Source organism: Nicotiana tabacum, chromosome 8 (genome assembly GCF_000715075.1).
Source record: "Nicotiana tabacum cultivar K326 chromosome 8, ASM71507v2, whole genome shotgun sequence".
Classification (NCBI taxonomy): domain Eukaryota; kingdom Viridiplantae; phylum Streptophyta; class Magnoliopsida; order Solanales; family Solanaceae; genus Nicotiana; species Nicotiana tabacum.
Window position 1 is genome coordinate 206,656,723 of NC_134087.1, and position 18,626 is coordinate 206,675,348.

The 18,626-nt window shown below is 37.7% G+C and overlaps 1 protein-coding gene across 1 annotated transcript; it reads right to left on the minus strand.

Moving 5' to 3' along the window:
• Positions 1–313: 313 nt before the first annotated feature.
• Positions 314–5,598, minus strand: LOC107822997 (zinc finger CCCH domain-containing protein 32-like). Its single transcript, XM_016649580.2, has 3 exons — positions 5,279–5,598; positions 4,422–4,532; positions 314–1,878 (listed from the first exon to the last, which is right to left on the minus strand). Exons 1-3 carry the CDS (start codon positions 5,348–5,350, stop codon positions 445–447), a joined length of 1,617 nt encoding a protein of 538 aa, XP_016505066.2. The 5' UTR covers positions 5,351–5,598; the 3' UTR covers positions 314–444.
• Between the last annotated feature and the right edge of the window lie 13,028 nt (positions 5,599–18,626).

Below are 18,626 nucleotides of genomic sequence, written 5' to 3' on the forward strand. Positions count from 1 at the left end.
CTATTTTATCCTTAATATTAATTATTCTTGAACACTACAAATATCTCAATTATGAGTAAATATTAAATGAAGAGAAATTATATCTTAAAACATAAATAAGGGTAAACAGTCAAAAATCTCTCCTATTTAATATTTTCTTAAGGGACGTATAAAAGAGAAACACCACACATAATTTGATACGGAAGGAGTATCATAGTAAAAGGCTATATTCCATCTACCTATGCTACTCCATTGCACAATTTCTTCTACCAAATACTCATGGCACATGCATGGACTAGGTTGATTCAAAATCTTGTGAAGATTCAAGCACCTCTACAAAAAAATCTTACCATTTTCACTTCCATCATTTAACACTGTCAAAACAAAACTTTGCACCAAGCTAAAGTAAAGCTTTTTCAGAACTAAGTTTTCATCATTAAGTTCACTAATTGCTTTATGATTCTACTAATTACCTAAGTTCACTACTGAACTCAGCCTCTTTTTGTCTTTGAGAATTTCACTCAGAGGTTTTGGACCTGAAAAATCTTCTCTTTCATTTCCTCCAGATGGCACAATTCTCTCAGAAGAATATCCATCTTCTCTTCCTCTTACCTTTTCTTCTCTAATTTGAGCTAGTGTCTTTGGTCCACCAAAGATCTTAGGAACTTCAGTCAATCTCTGCCTAGAAGCCATCCTCCTAGGGGTTTCATTTGCAAAAGGCCGCAACCTGCCCCGTCTCCTGTCCTTGAAATGCTGCTGCCTGCAACTGCTTCTGTGGGATTGTCTCAACTTCTTCAGTTGATTGGCACCGTCCAGAAGAGTGGCATCTACAAAGCCGGAGGAGAAAGAAGCGTTGCTTTCCACTTTTGAAGCCAGTCTCTGAGGCATCCACTGAGAACCCTGTGGCTGATGCCTATCCCTGCGATGCTCACGAGCATTAAACCTAGACAGGTCTAACCTTCTAGACAAGTAATTTGGAGGATCACTTTCAATGACTCGCCGCTTCTTCAGAAGGTCCCGAAGGTCCACATTGCCTCTGCCACGACAATCCGGTTCTCTGGGCAACTTTCTTTTTAGTGGTACACTCTGTCTTCCACGAGCAGGGATAACGATTTCTTTGACATATTCATTTATCTCATGATTCTCAACATTATTACAATAAGAATCGTCTAGTTCTTCTTCAGACACAATTCTCAAGTCTGGATATGCAGGATCATACTCAAGGTTGTTCTCAAAATCATATCCAGTAAACCGTTCATCAAGCTCCCTGTCTTCCATATCATGATGCAGTAGGTAACTGTGATCATCTTCGTGACTCAAACCTTCTACTCTATCATCAACAAGAACATCAAAACCGGGAGATGATTCCAACCACTCCTCTCTCTCCTCAATTTCCTCCACTTCTTCGTCTGAGCTCCGGTTGGGGGACAAATCGGATCCTCCTTGGGCAAAGGCTTCATCAGGGACTAAGGAATCTAACCTTACAGCTGTAGCTTCTTCAGAAGGAGATCCTGAACTATCATGAGAAGCGCTCTGCTCACCAACATCATTACTCACTGAAGGGAGATGCACTTTTGACTTGATATATTCATGTGCTGCTGCCTTGGACCCAGTTTCAGAAGAATTATAGTGCTTCTCCACTGATGCAGGACCAGTTTCACTTCCTGCGGACGTCTTTTTCTCAGCTGTTGGTCCTTCAGGGACTCCAGACGCTATACTCGAGGATTTCCATGCAGTTGTACCATCACCAGGTCCATGCAGAAATGAACATCTTTCACCTTTATTACAATAGCTATTGAAATAGAAGTAACAGGGAACATTTGTCTTGTTAACAGGCACTGCAGTTTTATTGTGTGGAAGAGCAGATTCCGATGATGTCTCAGCACGGCTCTCTAATGGCTGAGGAAATGAACAAGAAAAAATTAACACAATCAAAGAATTAAAAATAACAAGTTCAAGAAGCAATTTTATACAGGTTAGAAATAAGGACATGAAAGATCTGAGACAAACCTTGCTTTAAAGCATCTAATTTCTTGTTAGCTAGGTACTTAAGTAACCCGATTAAGTCGTACAAGGCAATGACCAACCAAACGAGAAATCAGATGCAAAAACCTTCAGACTCGGGAAGATCTAACGACCATCTCCAGGTACTTTTTCTTTGTTTTTGGGGGTATGTAAATCCACCTCCGAAACCGGCCTGCATAACACTAACCTTTATCTGCTTTCCTTCCTTAATGAGTCGAATCCCCAACCTCATGGTTGGAGGTGGGTGGTCCCGAAAACTGCCAGTTTTCTTTCTATTAGAGTTCTTCTCCCTATACAGATGCTTTTTATACAAGATTCTTAGTTGGTGGGGAAAGAGAATTAGTTTCGATTAAGCTATCCCTCCTCATCAACCAGTCTCCAGTACTTAACTCATTTATACCCCCAAAAGCCTCTTTTCTGTTCCACCAGAAGAATTAATATGAGCACACCTTAGCGCCTTATATATGCATACAGAATTGGTAACATTCATTTCTGGCAGAATTGAACGTCAAAATCTTACAGCCAAGTGACAATCTAAAGGAGAAAGAATGTTATATGTCAGTGTTCATATGTAAAAACCACTTATTAGAAGCGAGGTAGATTACTGAATTCTCCTGTGGCTTGAGAACGATGAAGTCATTTGTGTCAGAGTAACAAGAAGAAGGTAAATCAGTCACCAAGGCATTAAGATTCAGGGGAATGAGGGAGCAGAACCAAAGTTTCTTCAACAGAGAATTTCTAGGAGTTAAAAATATGCTTCTGAACTGATCATGTTGCAGTCTTTTTTATCATAAAGTACTTGAATCCACTTTGCTAGATCTTATGTAGGTTTTTGCAGAATTTTGTTGGTACATCGTCATAATTTACATACAAGCAAGAATCACTATTGTTCCTTTAAATATTTACAAATGACATGAGGTTTTGAGAACTTCATTTAAGAAAACCATTCAGCAGACAGGGCTACGGACTGAAATTCTGATGAGTGTTTGCTGCTCTTTTTCAAAGTAACGTCAGTTTCAAGATACTTACATAAAACTAATACATGAAAAGGAAATGTTGATTTCCATTTAAAAGATTTACACAACTCCCTCAATTCGACAACTCCTGCAATAGGGAATCTTTAGGCCCCCACACCTAGGGAAGGAGAACGAACAGGAAATAATGGAGTGGCTGGGGAGGAAAAGTAAAAAGGCTACCAAACAAAACAGACTACCTCAATTGGATGCAAGCACAGAAGAGTGGATTAAGTTTGCTGAGAAAGCTTTACAAGATATACTTGACAAAGTGACGTTTGACGGCATATAGGAAATCACTTTGAAAGAGAATATCCAACTCTAGACATATTAATGTCATTGTTTAAAGATTTAGTTAGAGTATATGTTTTCTAGAACATGAAATGATGAGTTAGAATAAGTAATAAATACACGAGATGTTGGTGAACACTTAAACCTTAGATAATTGCAAAGGTTTTTTAGTCTCAATTTAGTGATTACGGCACTTCAAGGACTCTTGAAGTTTCAAATATCGTGCTGCTCCTACAGAATGTTGCACTGTACTCTTCCCAAAAAAAAAGAATTTGGAACTTGAGCTCTAAGCTAGTTAAAATTCCCCTGATGGCTGCCATGGATTTGGCTGACACAGGTCTTGGGGAGCCAGAAACTTTTAGAGGAGATCTATGTTTCTTTACTCCTGATGGTATCTTGTTTTCTTGGCTGACACAGGTCTTCAGGAGCCAGTAATTTTTAGCGGATATAGACTCCTGATGATAGGAAATTTGCTTCTTCAACAGAAATATATCATTTTTCCAGTCTTTCACGAGAAGAGTACAATGCAACATTTTTTAGGAGTAGCAAGATATTTGAAACCTCAGAGTCCTCGAAATACCCAAATCACCAAACTGATCAAAAACTAGTACAATTATCTAAAGGTTTAATTGCACCAGCTTCTCTTGAATTCTTTACTTGTTTAACCGTCCTCTTCATATATCCTTTATTCGGAAATCATATACTCTAACTCTCTTAATATAAAAATATGACCTCGACATATCTAGAGTTGGATATTTTCTTTCAAAATGAGTTCCCTTACACCATCAAACAACACTTCGTCGAGCATATATGTAAAGCTTTCTCTACATCTAAATGTGGTAGCCTACTTTTTAGGTCGTGATGGTTCTACCATTCTGGACCTTATGTAGACAGTAAACATAGTGTAAGCATCCTGCACAATAGACTAACACTAATATTCTTAAATTTCGAAAGCGGAAATAGCTCTTGTCTGAACTCAACACACTATTTTAAGTTGGGAGAAATATTCAAGCCAGAACAAAAGCATAGTTTATTTAGTTGCATGTTCGCAGTAATAATACGTCAGAAGTCAGAAAAAATATCAATTTCAAGGCATGGAAGCTTCGTGCTTACCGGATGCCGAAAAGCACATGTTGGATTAAGACAGCTTCCTGCCAGCCAGTACCAACAGTCCCTGGGGTTGAGCCTAGCTATCTCACTATGTCTATATTCACATTCTATTCCCTGGTAAAAAATGTCCACATCACAAAACACAGATTCTCAGATACAACACTTGAAATAAAAGAACAAAGGTATTCATGTCATGAGTCAAGAATTCACAGGTAACAAAAACAACAATGACAAATGTTCAATGTATTGAGGCTGATCCCATCATCTCTAAACCATAATTGATTAGACTTGAACTAAAAAGCTAAAATTACAAATTAAAACACAATTAAAGACAATAATAACTTAAAAGAAGAAAATGCGCCAGCAGAGCAAACTAAATGCAGACAACTAACTGAATTCACGATCGCCGACTCAATTTGCTAGAATATGTTAACATAACACACACATCTTCAACCCATTGAACTTCCCTTGCATAAACTCACCACTTAAACACTTAAAATTCAATTGTAAAAAGAAAATCCACGAAACCAATGCGACGTAATCATGACAAAAGATACATCCAACAGTGTATAAAGACCCACCGTATACGCACAGGATACACACACACACACACATTTCCATTTTATACATTAGTGTTTGCTAGACAAAAAGATTAAGATATTAATCTAGAGTTTGAAACGAATACTTACACAATTAGGTCAATGTAAATGGTAATTGCAGGTAATTGAACATAATAACCATTGATTGAAACCTAAGCGTGAATGATAAATAACCTGCTATAAAGTTATATAGAATTTAAATTTTAAAAAATGCCGAAATTCGAAGAAATATAAATGAAAAAGGAGAGAATATGCGAAAACCTTCTTGCAAGTGAGGGGAGAGGCTAAGAAATAGACACAATCAGTGTTGCGCTTTAACAATTCTTCCTCCATTTGATTGATTATACAAAATGTTCAAATTTCAAAGCATTACGTACAATATAACTCGACGAAATGTGACTTTCTCAACAATGATTAAAAACAAGAAACCCTTAACAGTGTTCTATATATACACATATACATACAATTGCATACGGAGTGGTGTAAGGGGTAGGGTCGAGGTGCGGGGGAGGGGGTAGAGAAGAGGGGATGGTATATATGGAGCTTTGGAGTTTTATAGAAGCTAACGCTTTTTGGGGGCACGGTTTTGCTTTTTATAGAGCAAAAAGACGGTTTTGCTCTTTATAGCCGAGGGTCTATGGAAATACTCTCCGTATGCTTTCAGGCAGAGATAAGGCTGTGTACATCTATCCTCCTAGATCCCACTTGTGGAACTTCATTGGATTGTTGTTGTTGTTGGTTTTGCTTTTTATGTTTGGAAACTCGCAACTACTACCTCTCGAGTGTGCACTATTAACTCTGCAACAACTTGTAAATAACAACAACTCAGTGAGTTCCTACGAGTGATATTTGAAGAAAATAGAGTTTACGTAAACCTTACCTCTATTCCGAAAAATAGGAAGGTTATTTCCGAAAGACCCTCGACTTAAAAAAACGAATAGACAATATATTAGTACCATCAATAGAACTATAAGAATAATAGCAACATTATAAGAACCACAAAATAGATTAAGAAAAACAACAACAAAAACCAGTGAATAAGGATATTTGAGGCGCATTTTTTAGTGAAGCGTAAGTCCTAGAGAGTTTTTCAAATTAAAACAAAAATTATTGAATATGTCCTTCATATAATACTCAAATTCTCAAAAATCAGCTTGGTAATTACTCAAAAAGTTTTAAAAAGGAACTGAAATATATTAAATTTAAAAGTCTATACATATATATATATATTAGTTTTCTTCAATTTTATGCAATTTTACTTGTTTATAAATATTTACTGTAATTATATTATTTTATAAAATATTAAATACATATGGGGCTTACGCTTCAGTGAGGCATATGTAAAACGCCTCGCCTTACACTTACACCTTTTAAAACATTGGGTACATTACAGCTGGAAATTAGGTGCGATTGGTTACATGAATTTTTTGAAATCGTTTCATTTTATTTGAGCCAATTTCATTTAGAGTATTGGGGAAAGCTGTAAAACCCCGTAAATTTGAATCCGTTGTGGATGTATTAAATGAGTATTCATGTGATGGTTATCAATTGGTTAGGATCTAAAACCGCAATCCCCTTTGGGGGCCAAGTACCTCCGATCTCTATCGTAGGTGCCAAAGAAGAAAAGTGTACGAAGCATATCATAAGTGATTTGGGGTCCAAGGAGAGGCCTAAGTCTAAGTCAAGTTTGAAAATTTCATGACAAACAAAAATTCCAAATGAGCACGCACAAGACCAAACTTTGCACGAGCATATCTACATTTATATAAGGTATTATGTGATTCACAGCCCATCAAAGGAAAGATCTTTGAGTCTAGTTTCTAACGCTTCAAACCGTTCAACATTTGGACACTCCTACCAGAAGTTATGACCAACTTACCAAAACTAGCGCAGAATTTTACACTACCGCACCGCCCCATGCGGCGCGGCTGTGTATATTAATAGAGCACCTCCAAATTTTGTTTCTAAACACATTTTTCATTACCGCTGCCCCATGCGCCTCGGCTGTGCAAATCTTCATTTTTTTGTCAACCCGACCCTATTTTGATATAAAACCTTCGGGGGTTATTTTCCCCACTTCATTTGGACGAATTTTAGGGTTTTCCTCCACCCTATCAAGACCTCCAACCCCTCCCATATTCAAGGTAAGTAATCCCCATTATCTTGGTGTGAATTCCATCATTTATATACTAGTATTGATGAAATCTACACATAAAATACTTAGATCTTCAAGGGATTTCTTTAAGAACTCAAAGGAGGGTTTTGCAAGATTTTTTCCAAAAAGGTAATCCTACACCCTTATACTTACATGTATGGATTTATTAAGGTAATATGAGTATGAATAAGTATTGGAACTCTTGGTATGGTGATTGAAAATCATAAGTTCCCAATTTGATTACACAACTATTAAAGAGATTGAAAGATGTTTATTTAATGGAACTTTGTGGGTTGAGTGTAGATGGATGGTCATATATATGATTTTGGGAGTTATAAATTAGTTAATCATGATGGTGGGATAAATTGTTGATGAATGGTGGTAGTTAGATGAACTAATTATATGACGATGAGAAGTAGAGATTTAGGCCTACAAGGTGTTGATAATATGCCTAAATGGCTTAAGTTATGGAATTTATTACTAATATTGGGTTCCATAGGATGTTTCTATTGTTGATTGAAGGTTGTTAGTATTGTGGATCATTGTAGTATCATTAAGGGGCTAAATTGAGGTATGTAAGGCTAACTCTTTACGTTTGGGAATGTCTATGATTCTCCCTACGTCCCATTCATTATGACCATTACCAGTTTCCTCAGAAAGTAACTATGCCTTAGTTCCCTGAATAGTAGTAGAACTTCTATTCTCTAGATGGCATAGTCTCATAATCATTCGATATTCTATGAGTTTCAGTTATGATAAATCAACTTATTATGAATACTCATCTCAATCTAATCCTATCACTATTCCAGTATCATGTAACTTGGTATGGCTCATTATTTCAATATCATGTATTGTAATATAATTCTCAGTTCCTAATTTTATATTCTTGAATGTTGGACACCTGTATTTGGGCCTGAGGCCGCAGTTCATGCTTTGTGCATCTATGATATTTCAGTCAGAATCTTTAGTAGATTATCATGCCATATATTTACCTCTAGCTTATAGTCATACCACATGTTGATCCAGCCATACAGTTGGTTCGCTCGGTCACATGCAGTCAGGCACCGAGTATCGTATTACGCCCAGGCCATGGTTCGGGGCGTGACAAAGCTTGGCATCAGAGCCAGGTTCATGAGTCCTAGGGAGTCTACGAAGCCGTATCTAGTGGGGTCTCTTTTATGTGTGTGTGCACACCACACATGTAAACAGTTGACCACCAAGACATCTAGGATTGTTCCATTTCTTTCATACTCTAGATCGTGCAGTTAGAGCTTTGCTTTCAGGAATCTTTCTAACCCGTGCGAATTGCGTATTTCAGAAAAATGACTGCAAAAAGAAAGTACACCAGGAGAGCCTCAGCTACTAGCTAGGGGGCCACAACTAATGCTGCTCAGGAGGAGAACACTCCAGCCCAGGGGGTTGCATCGGGCTCAGTGCCCAGTGCTTCAGACATGGATGTCAGGGGAGCTATCCAGTTGCTCACCCAGATTGTTGCTAATCATGCCCAAACGCAGGGAACAAGTGATGTTCATGAGACGGGTAGTTCCAGGTCTAGGGAATTCCTCAACATGAAACCTCCCATCTTTATAGGGTCCAAAAAGATGAAGATCCACAAAACTTCATTGATGAGGTTCAGAAGATATTTCGGGTGATGCATGCTATAGACACTGAGGCAGCAGAGCTTGCTGCGTACCAGTTGAAGGATGTTGCCAACACGTGGTATGAAACATGGTAAGAGTCCCGAAGGGAGGATGCAGATCCTGCGACTTGGAAAGATTTTGCAGATGCGTTCCTTGAGCACTTTCTACCCATTGAGGTCTTGGAAGCTAAGGCTTTGGAGTTTGAGAGACTCAGACAGAATGATATGAGTGTGAATGAGTACTACCTCAAGTTCGTTTCTCTGGCCAAGTATGCTCCGGAAATGGTACGTGATATGAGGGCCAGAGTTAGGCGGTTTATGTTGGGGCGTTCAGATGATTTGTTTGCAAATGCTAATATAGCTGCTCAAAATAATGACATGACCATCACTAAGATGGTTGCCTTTGTTCAAGGGAACGAAGACAGGTTGAAGGAAGAAGAGCGGCTACGGAGAGAGAAGGAGAGGAAATTCAGTAAGAGAGCTAAGTCTGCAGGAAATTTCAACCATGGGGGATCTCAAGCAGGAGGCAATCGCCAGTTTTTCAAGAGATCAAAATGAGGACCTGCTCCATCTTCAGCTAGTGCACCGGTTCAGAGATCAAAATTTAACAAGAAAAAATTGAATTTCAAAATAGTAGACTCGCAGTCACAGGCTAGTGTGGGCTACAAAGTCCCTAGTTACCCTATTTGCAATATGTGTGGTAAGAGGCACCCAGGGTTGTGTCGTTTGGGCACAAATGGTTGCTTTGGGTGCGGTCAGCAGGGCCACTTCTTGAGGGATTGTCCATCGGCAAAGCAGAAAAATGGAGGCAATGTAGCTCAGTCCACTAATTCAGCAGCCCATCATAACTCTCAGGCTCAGCAAGGGCGCGACGCAGCAAAGTCTAATAATGCAGGTGGTGGCGAAACCGCTTGTATGCACTGGCAGACCGTCAGGATACAGAGGCTCGTGGAGATGTTGTCACACGTATGCTAACAATATTCACTTTTGATATCTATGCTCTTATAGATCAACGGTTCACCCTATCTTATGTAACCCTATATATTGTAAAGAAATTTGAGATAGAACCAGAAAACTTATGTGAACCCATTGAAGTGTCCACTCCAGTTGGAGAATCAGTTATAGCAAGGTGTATCTATAGGGGATGTCTAGTCAAAGTGCATCATCGTCTTACTGCAACAGACTTAGTAGAATTGGAGATGGTAAACTTCGGTGTGATCATGAGCATGGATTGTTTAGAGTCCTGTTATGCCACAGTGGGTTGTAGAACCAAAATAGTAAGTTTTGAATTTCCTGGTGAACCAGTCTTAGAATGGAAGGGTGATGTAGTAACACCTAGGGGTAGGTTTATTTCCTATCTAAAAGCCAAAAAGATGATCTCCAAGGGATATATCTATCACCTGGTTCGAGTTAAGGATGCAGATGCTCAGATCCCTACTCTCCAGTCGGTACCAATTGTAAATGAGTTTCTAGAAGTGTTTCCTGAAGATCTCCCTAGAATCCCTCCCGATAGAGAGATTGACTTTGGAATTGATCTACTTCCAGGCACTAAACCGATATCTATTTTGCCTTATAGAATGGCTCCAGCAGAGTTGAAAGAGTTAAAAGTCCAGTTGAAAGATCTTCTAAATAAGGGATTTATAAGGCCAAGTGTCTCACCTTGGGGCGCACCGGTCTTGTTTGTCCGAAAGAAGGATGGGTCTTTGCGTATGTGCATTGACTATCGTCAGTTGAATAAAGTCACCATCAAGAACAAGTACCCTCTTCCCAGAATAGATGATTTATTTGATCAACTTCAGGGTGCCCAGTGTTATTCCAAGATTGACCTCAGATCGGGATACCATCAGTTGAAGGTTAAGGAAGTTGATATTCCAAAAATAGCTTTTAGGACTCGATATGTGCATTTTGAATTTTTGGTAATGTCATTCGGTTTAACGAATGCACTAGCAGCTTTCATGGACCTTATGAATAGGGTCTTCAAGCCTTATCTTGATTTGTTTGTTATCGTGTTTATTGATGACATCTTGATTTAATCCCGTAGCGATACTAACCATGCCGTACATCTCAGAATTGTGTTGCAGACACTACAGGATCACAAGCCATATGCAAAATTTTCTAAGTGTGAATTCTTGTTGAAATCAGTAGCGTTTTTGGGACATGTCATCTCAGGGGAAGGCATGAAGGTGGACTCTCAGAAAATAGAGGCAGTGAAGAATTGTCCTAAACCCACCTCCGTATCCGATATAAGAAGTTTCTTGGGTCTAGCAGGATATTATAGGTGTTTCATAGAGGGATTTTCTTCTATCTCATCCCCTTTGACTAGATTAACTCAGAAGAAAGTCAAGTTTCAATGGTCGGACGCGTGCGAGAAAAGTTTTGAGGAGTTAAAGAAGAGATTGACTTCAGCTCCAGTCCTGACACTACTGGAAGGGATTGTGATGCTTCAGCACGATAAAGTCATAGCCTACGCGTCGAGACAACTCAAGGCTCACGAGAAAAATTATCCGACTCATGATCTTGAATTAGCAGTTGTGGTGTTCGCGCTTAAGATCTGGCGCCATTATTTGTATGGGGTACATGTTGACATTTTTACAGATCACAAGAGTCTCCAGTACATCTTCAAGCAAAGAGAATTAAATCTACGTCAGAGAAGGTGGCTCGAATTACTTAAGGATTATGATGTTGATATCCTCTATCATCCGGGGAAAGCAAATGTTGTAGCCGATGCTCTCAGTCGGTGTTCTATTGGAAGCTTAGCTCATGTTGAGGCAAACAAGCGAACTATGATAAAGGAAGTCCACCGCTTAGCAAATCTAGGAGTTCGACTTTTGAACTCCGAAGATGGTGGCGTTGTTCTCCAGAACAGGGCTGAATCCTCCTTAGTAGACGAAGTAAAAGAAAAACAGTTAAGTGATCCCTACTTATTACAACTGAAGGAACGAAATCACAAACACAAGACTATGGCTTTTGAACAAGGGGGAGATGATGGCACTTTGAGATACAGAGGCAGATTATACGTTCCAGATGTAGATGGGCTTAGAGAGCGGATTATGTCAGAAGCCCACAATTCCAGGTATTCTATTCACTCAGGTTCTACAAAGATGTATCATGATCTTAAGGAGGTTTATTGGTGGAACGATATAAAAAAGAATATAGCAGATTTCGTGGCTAAGTGTCGAAATTGCCAGCAGGTGAAAGTCGAACACCAGAGGCCTGGCGGTTTAACTCAGAATATAGAAATTCCCATTTGGAAATGGGAGATGATAAACATGGACTTCATAACAGGTCTACCTCGCTCGTTCCGGAAGCATGATTCGATTTGGGTGATTGTAGACCGACTTACCAAGTTAGCTCACTTCTTGCCAGTGAAGACTACAGATTCGGCCGAGGATTTTGCCAAGTTGGATATCAAAGAAATTGTTCGATTTCATGGGACTCCTTTGTCCATTATATCAGATCGTGGTACTCAGTTCACAACAAACTTTTGGAAATCCTTTCAAAAGGGATTGGGCACAAGGGTGAACCTCAGCACCGCTTTTCATCCTCAGACAGATGGCCAGGCGGAACGCACCATTCAGACTCTTGAGGATATGTTGAGGGCATGTGTTATTGATTTTAAAGGTAATTGGGACGATCATCTACCTTTCATTGAGTTTGCTTATAATAACAGCTATCAATCTAGTATCAAGATGGCACCGTACGAAACTCTGTATGGGCGAAGGTGTAGATCACCAATTGGTTGGTTCGAAGTCAGAGAAGCGGAGTTGTTAGGACCTGAGTTGGACTATCGGGTTATAGAGAAAGTCAACTTGATACAAAGGCATTTGAAGATGGCTCAAAGTCGCCAAAAGTCCTGTTCGAACATACAACGTAGAGACTTATAGTTCCAAGTTGATGATTGGGTGTTTATGAAAGTATCGCCCATGAAAGGCGTTATGAGATTTGGGAAGAAGGGGAAGCTTAGTCCCCGCTATATTGGGCTATATAGAATCCTGCGAAGGATCGGACAAGTGGCTTATGAGTTAGAATTGCCACAAGAACTAGCTACTGTACACCCAGTATTTCATGTGTCCATGTTGAAGAAATTCATGGGAGACCCGTCACTTGTGGTTCCTATGGAGATTATAGGGGTTAAGGACAGCCTGTCTTATGAGGAAATTCCAGTGGCTATTCTTGATCGACAAATCCGCAAGCTCAGAACTAAGGAAATTGCTTCAGTAAAAGTGCTTTGGAGGAATCAAAAGGTTGAAGAGGCTACATGGGAAGCCGATGAGGACATGAAGTCCAGATATCCCCATCTCTTTGAAGAGCAAAAGGAAAATGTGGAAGGTAATTAACCTTTCCATTCAGGTCTTATATTATAATCTCTATGTCCTTCAGTATTTACTCAGCTTAGTATTTAGTGATCACGTGCTCGTTCAGTTTGATATACATGTATTCATAATATTTCAGTATTCTCATATCTCCATAACACTTGTTTGATGACCATAGATAGCCATAGTTGCAGCCAGGACCATCATTCGAGGACGAATGATCCCAAAGGGGGAGACAATGTAACACCCCGTAAATTTGAATCCGTTATGGATGTATTAAATGAGTATTCATGTGATGATTATCAATTGGTTATGATAATAAGTGTACGAGGCATATCATAAATGATTTGGGGTCCAAGGAGAGGCCTAAGTCTAAGTTGTGAGCACCTAATATTTGACAATATTTAATTTTTTTGTCACTTCTTCTATGTAAATATTTTAGGAGGTTTAACATACAAATTTTTAGCTTTGTTATACTTTTTATTATAGGTTAAAAATATAAAATTTTAGAAAGTAAATTATTACTATTAATATTATTTTATTTTTAAAAAATAATGAAAAATCCGAAAAATATTAATTTTTTTTAATTTTCGGGAGAGATTTAAAAAAATAAGAAAAACGGAAGTATGGAATTAAAAAAAAAGTAAAAGTAGGTGGAATTCTCTTTTAAAAAAGTAAAAGAAAGTGAAAAATTTTAAAAATAAAAGTAAAGTTTTGTGGAAATTTTTAAAAATAAAAAGTAAAAAAAAGTTGGAATTAAAAAAATAATATAAAGGTAGCTGAAAATTAAAAAAAATTAAATTAAAATAAAGTAGAATTTTTTAAATAAAAGTAAAAGAAAGTGGATTGTTTTTTTTAAGAAAAGTAAAATAAGTGGAATTCTCTTTTAAAAAAATAAAAAAAGCGGAATTTTAAATAAGATAAAAGTAATTAAAGTTGGAATTTAAAAAATAAAAGTAAAGAAATGTGGTAATTCTTTTTATAAAAAAAAAGAAAAGCAAAATGTAAGTGGGATTTCTTTTAAATAAAAAAATTTAAAAAAAATCTGAATTTTTTTGAACATTCTCCTTTAAATAGAAGAGAAATATTTGAAGAAAAGAAGAGAGGAGAAGAGGGAAGAATATTGAGAGAAAACAAATTTTCTTCTTCTATGCTAAAGAGAATTTTTACTAGTTTTATTCTTTCTACCTATTTCTTTCAACAACAAAAAAACTATAGCCATTCATTACCTTGTTTAAAAAAAATACCTCAAAAACAGGAGCTAAATCATACCAAAAATCAAATTCAAAAGCTTCAAACTCAATTTAAAAGATAGCCCAAAATACTAGCCCGAAGAGGTCGAAGTCGAGTTTGGTTCGAAAGGTTTCCGCTCGTTGCCTCTGATTGTGGTTTATTTGCACATTAAATTTGATGGTTGTTTGCTCCATATGTATTGAATAAGATCTTCATCTATAAAAGGTTCATTCTTTTCTTAACCAATGTTTCCATTATTTTTCTTTCACCGTATTTCCTTTTGTTTTTATATTATATTTTGGTTATCTACCAACTTGAAAGATATGAACAAAAAAATATGAAGGAAGAGCATCAAGAAATAGAATTCATGAAAGACAGAATGAGTTTCTTCAATGAGATTGTAGTTCATAGGGAAATATAGGAAAATGTATTCAAAATGGAGAGAGAACGATGTAATAGCTTGGATCCAAATTAAAGGATGTTAAGTCAATAGCAAATTTGATACCGACATGGGTGATTAGGTCCATAATAACTCAAATCATATATTTCTTCAATAATAATTCCATATTCATAAATCATGACCTTGCAATAATCTCAAAGTAGTTTTAGGAAGAAACATAATCATGAATATTTGTAGTTTGCTTTAAATTGAATACAATCCTTTTAGAATAATCGAGGCGCCCCATGCCAAATAAAATCTCAAAATTCATGGCCCTCATTTAATTAATTTTAATCCTTAGAAATAGAGGTGTGCCATTTAGTTGAATTTTCCATGGCCCTCGTAAACTTGAAAGTGCATAGTTGCTTTAGGCGCACTATTTTTTTATAAAAAAATATTAATTTCCTAAACTCGGGTGTGCATTTTATGTGATCCAAATCCAAATCTCAACAACGTTAGATAAAATGTGTCGTGGACCGCGAGTGCATTTCATGTGACGTGGTTCAATACGTGTTTTATATGACGTTGAATTTTTCCAAAAAAAATTTAATTAAAAGCGGCTAATAAGTTAAAAATATACCATAGGTTGAAACATGTTTTAAAAATCAGATAATAGGCCAATTGTAATAGTTTAAGCGACCGTTCTAGAACCACGGAATCCGGGAATGCCTAGCACCTTCTCCCGGGTTAACATAATTTTTGGTTCGCAGACTTCAAAAGGAAAGTCAAAATTTCCTCGATTTGGGATTTAAAATAAATCGGTGACTTGGGACACCAAATAAACTATCCCAAGTGGCGACTCTGAATTGAATAATTAATCTCATTTCGAATAATGTCACTTAAATTGGAAAAACTCCCTTATATACCTTCGGGTGTGTAAAAAGGAGGTGTGACAACTCTGGCGACTCCGCTGGGGATCCAAACCCAGAACTTCGGTTCAGGGTTCAAGAATTCGAGCTTAGAATAACTGTTATAGTTGGCTTGTTTTATCTTATTTTTACATGTTGAGCCTAATGTGCTAAATGCCGCTTTTACCGCTTTGATATTGTTTGGACTGTATATAAATTGCTACGAAACTCTCCTCTCTCTGAGTCTTCTAAATCATCTGGGAAGTGAGCACTTCGTGTGACTTCTTTTCTGTTAGAGTCTTATCCCAATTTTAGAACGAGGTTCGGACAAGTTGGAAATCCGGTGAAGCTTCTGTATTCCTGGTACGTTGCCCCCCTCGGCTCGAGTTGTCCGCTCGGGTAAGCCAGGTCTAGAACAATAAACCCAGGTTTTTAAACCTAGTATAACAAGCCTCATGTCGGATCCCTAGTAGGAACGTTTGTTTGCATCATATTCATTTGACCTTGGAGACTCAACACAGGGGTTGGGTCTGTCTAGAACAGGTGTACCCAAATGAAAAAGACCATCCTGATGCATCTTACGTGCTACTTGCGCATCTGTTTGTTTCGGCTTGCATGTTGACCGGCTTCTAGAACAAAGGAAGAAAATCAAAAAATCCAAAAAAAAATAATAATAATATAGGAGTGAGAGGTAGGTATTTAGAAAATTCTGAAACTCTGCCGAAATTCCGGAAAAAAAAAAAGCCATCTCCAAATGAGCCAAAGTTTTCAACTGCCATGTTCTGTCAAAACTATCGAACTACGCTGGTCTGATTCTCACCGGATGTGAGATACGTAGGCAAACCTCATCGGTTCCGACCCCAATTTTCAAAAAATCCAAAAAAAAAAATCATTAGTTCCTTCTTTAGAAATTTTTTTTCCTTAGAAAATTCAAATAAAAAAAAAGAAGTTTTTAAAAAAAACTCAAAAAAAAGTAGTGTCCTTCTTTCTGAAGTTTTTTCATCCGGAAAAATAAAGAAAAAGAAAATCAATAAAAATCAAAATCCAAAATACGGGTTTCCTTCATTTTTAAGTATTTTTCCCAAAAATTCAAAAAAATCAAAATAAAAAAAAAATCCAAAAAATACTCTTTAGATATCTTTCTTTTGTAAATGTCCATAAAAAGTTTTTGAAAAAAATTAAGTCCAAAAATATTTTCGCCTTTCTTTAGAAGTGCTTTTGTAAATAAAAAAAACTTAGAAATCCAAAACATTTTCTTAAAAGTCTCTCTTTCGAAAATTAAGAGGCAACATCCAAAATCCAAAATATTTTTCTTTCTTCTTTAGAAAAAGAGAAAACAAATAAAAAATCAAACAAAAATATTTTCTTTTTACTTCTAAAATTCCCAAAGTTCAAATCAAAAGCAAATGAATTTTTTTGGAAGTCTTTCTTTCAAAAACAAAACAAAAATCAAATTTCAAAAGCAAAAAAAAATCAAAAATATTTCTTTTTTTCTTTTAAAGCATTTCTTTCAAAATTCCAACCAAAAAAAAAGTTAGTTTATTTACTCCATTTTCGATCTTCCCGAACTACGCAAGATCTGATTCATGCGGGGTCATGATACGTAGGCAATCCTCATCGGATTCGATCATAGCTATAAAATAAATTGAGTGAAAAAATAAACTGAAAGAAAAAGAGAAAGAAAATTGAGTGAAAAAGAGAAAAGAAAAAATAGTGAAAAAAAAGAGTGACAAAAAATAAAAAGAGAAAAAAAGAGTGCAAAAAAATAAAAGAGCGGCAAAAATAAGAGTGATTAAAGAGAGACAGAAATGAAGAAAAGAGGTACAGAGTGAAAAGGGCTAGTTAAGGCTGGGTTGAAACATGCAACCGTTCAAACACACGGTAGAAGCGTTTAACTATTAGGTGCATTGCATCTCAACGTGCGATTTTCTATATGTTAAATGATTCAAAACTAACAAGGTTGTTGGATGTGCAAGCATTTAGCCAGGTTTTGGTGGTTGGTTTTGTTGGTAGTCTAGTCTCCCCTCCTTCACAAAGGCACATATGGCCTCCGCAGACAATCTACCAATCATCGGTCCTGAGGATAGCCCAGCATCGGCTATTCTACAGCTAGAATCAGCAACTGCTGAAGAGAACAAGATGTTGCGTCTCCGCATATTGGAAATGTGGGACGCCTGGTCTAATGGTAGGGAACCGTCAAGTGCAATCCCTGGGTTCCCTGAATTGATCCCCAGGTCAGGTGAGGTTACCAATGCTCTTGTGCCCAACCCGCTCATCCCATACGGGCACCCTCCAATGCCTTTCGATGATCTTGGCATGCCTTATGTGGTTCGCCCCCAAGCACCGGCTTCAAAGGCACCACCTCCAATGTTCATCTTTCAGGGTCCACAGCTTCAACCAGAAAAGACATATGTGACCCCATATTCTTTCACTCAACCTCCGCAATATGACCTCTCGGCGGAGCAATAAAAGGTTGTTGAAAATCCCGAGCAAGAGGAAATGGCTCAGAAGATGAAGAGCCTAGAACAAAGCCTGAAAAACATGCAAGGTCCGAGTGGCCAAAAGAGTGTGTCATACTCTGACCTCTGTATGTTTTCCCATGTCCGCGTGCCAGTTGGCTTCAAGATGCCAAAATTTGAAAAGTACGATGGGCACGGAGACCCGGTCGCTCATCTAAAATGATACTGTAACTAGTTGAGGGGTTTTAGTGGGAAAGAGGAGCTGCTAATGGCCTATTTCGGGGAAAGCCTCACCGGAATCGCTTCTGAGTGGTATACAGATCAAGAAACTACTCATTGGCACGTGTGGGACGATATGACCCGAGATTTTGTTCACCAGTTCTAGTATAATGTGGACATCGCTCCCAACAGAAACACTTTGTCCAATTTGGAAAAGAATATCACGGAAAGCTTCTGCGAATATGCTGTCAAATGGCGTGAGCAAGCTGTGAGGGTAAAGCCTTCGATTGACGAAGTTGAAATG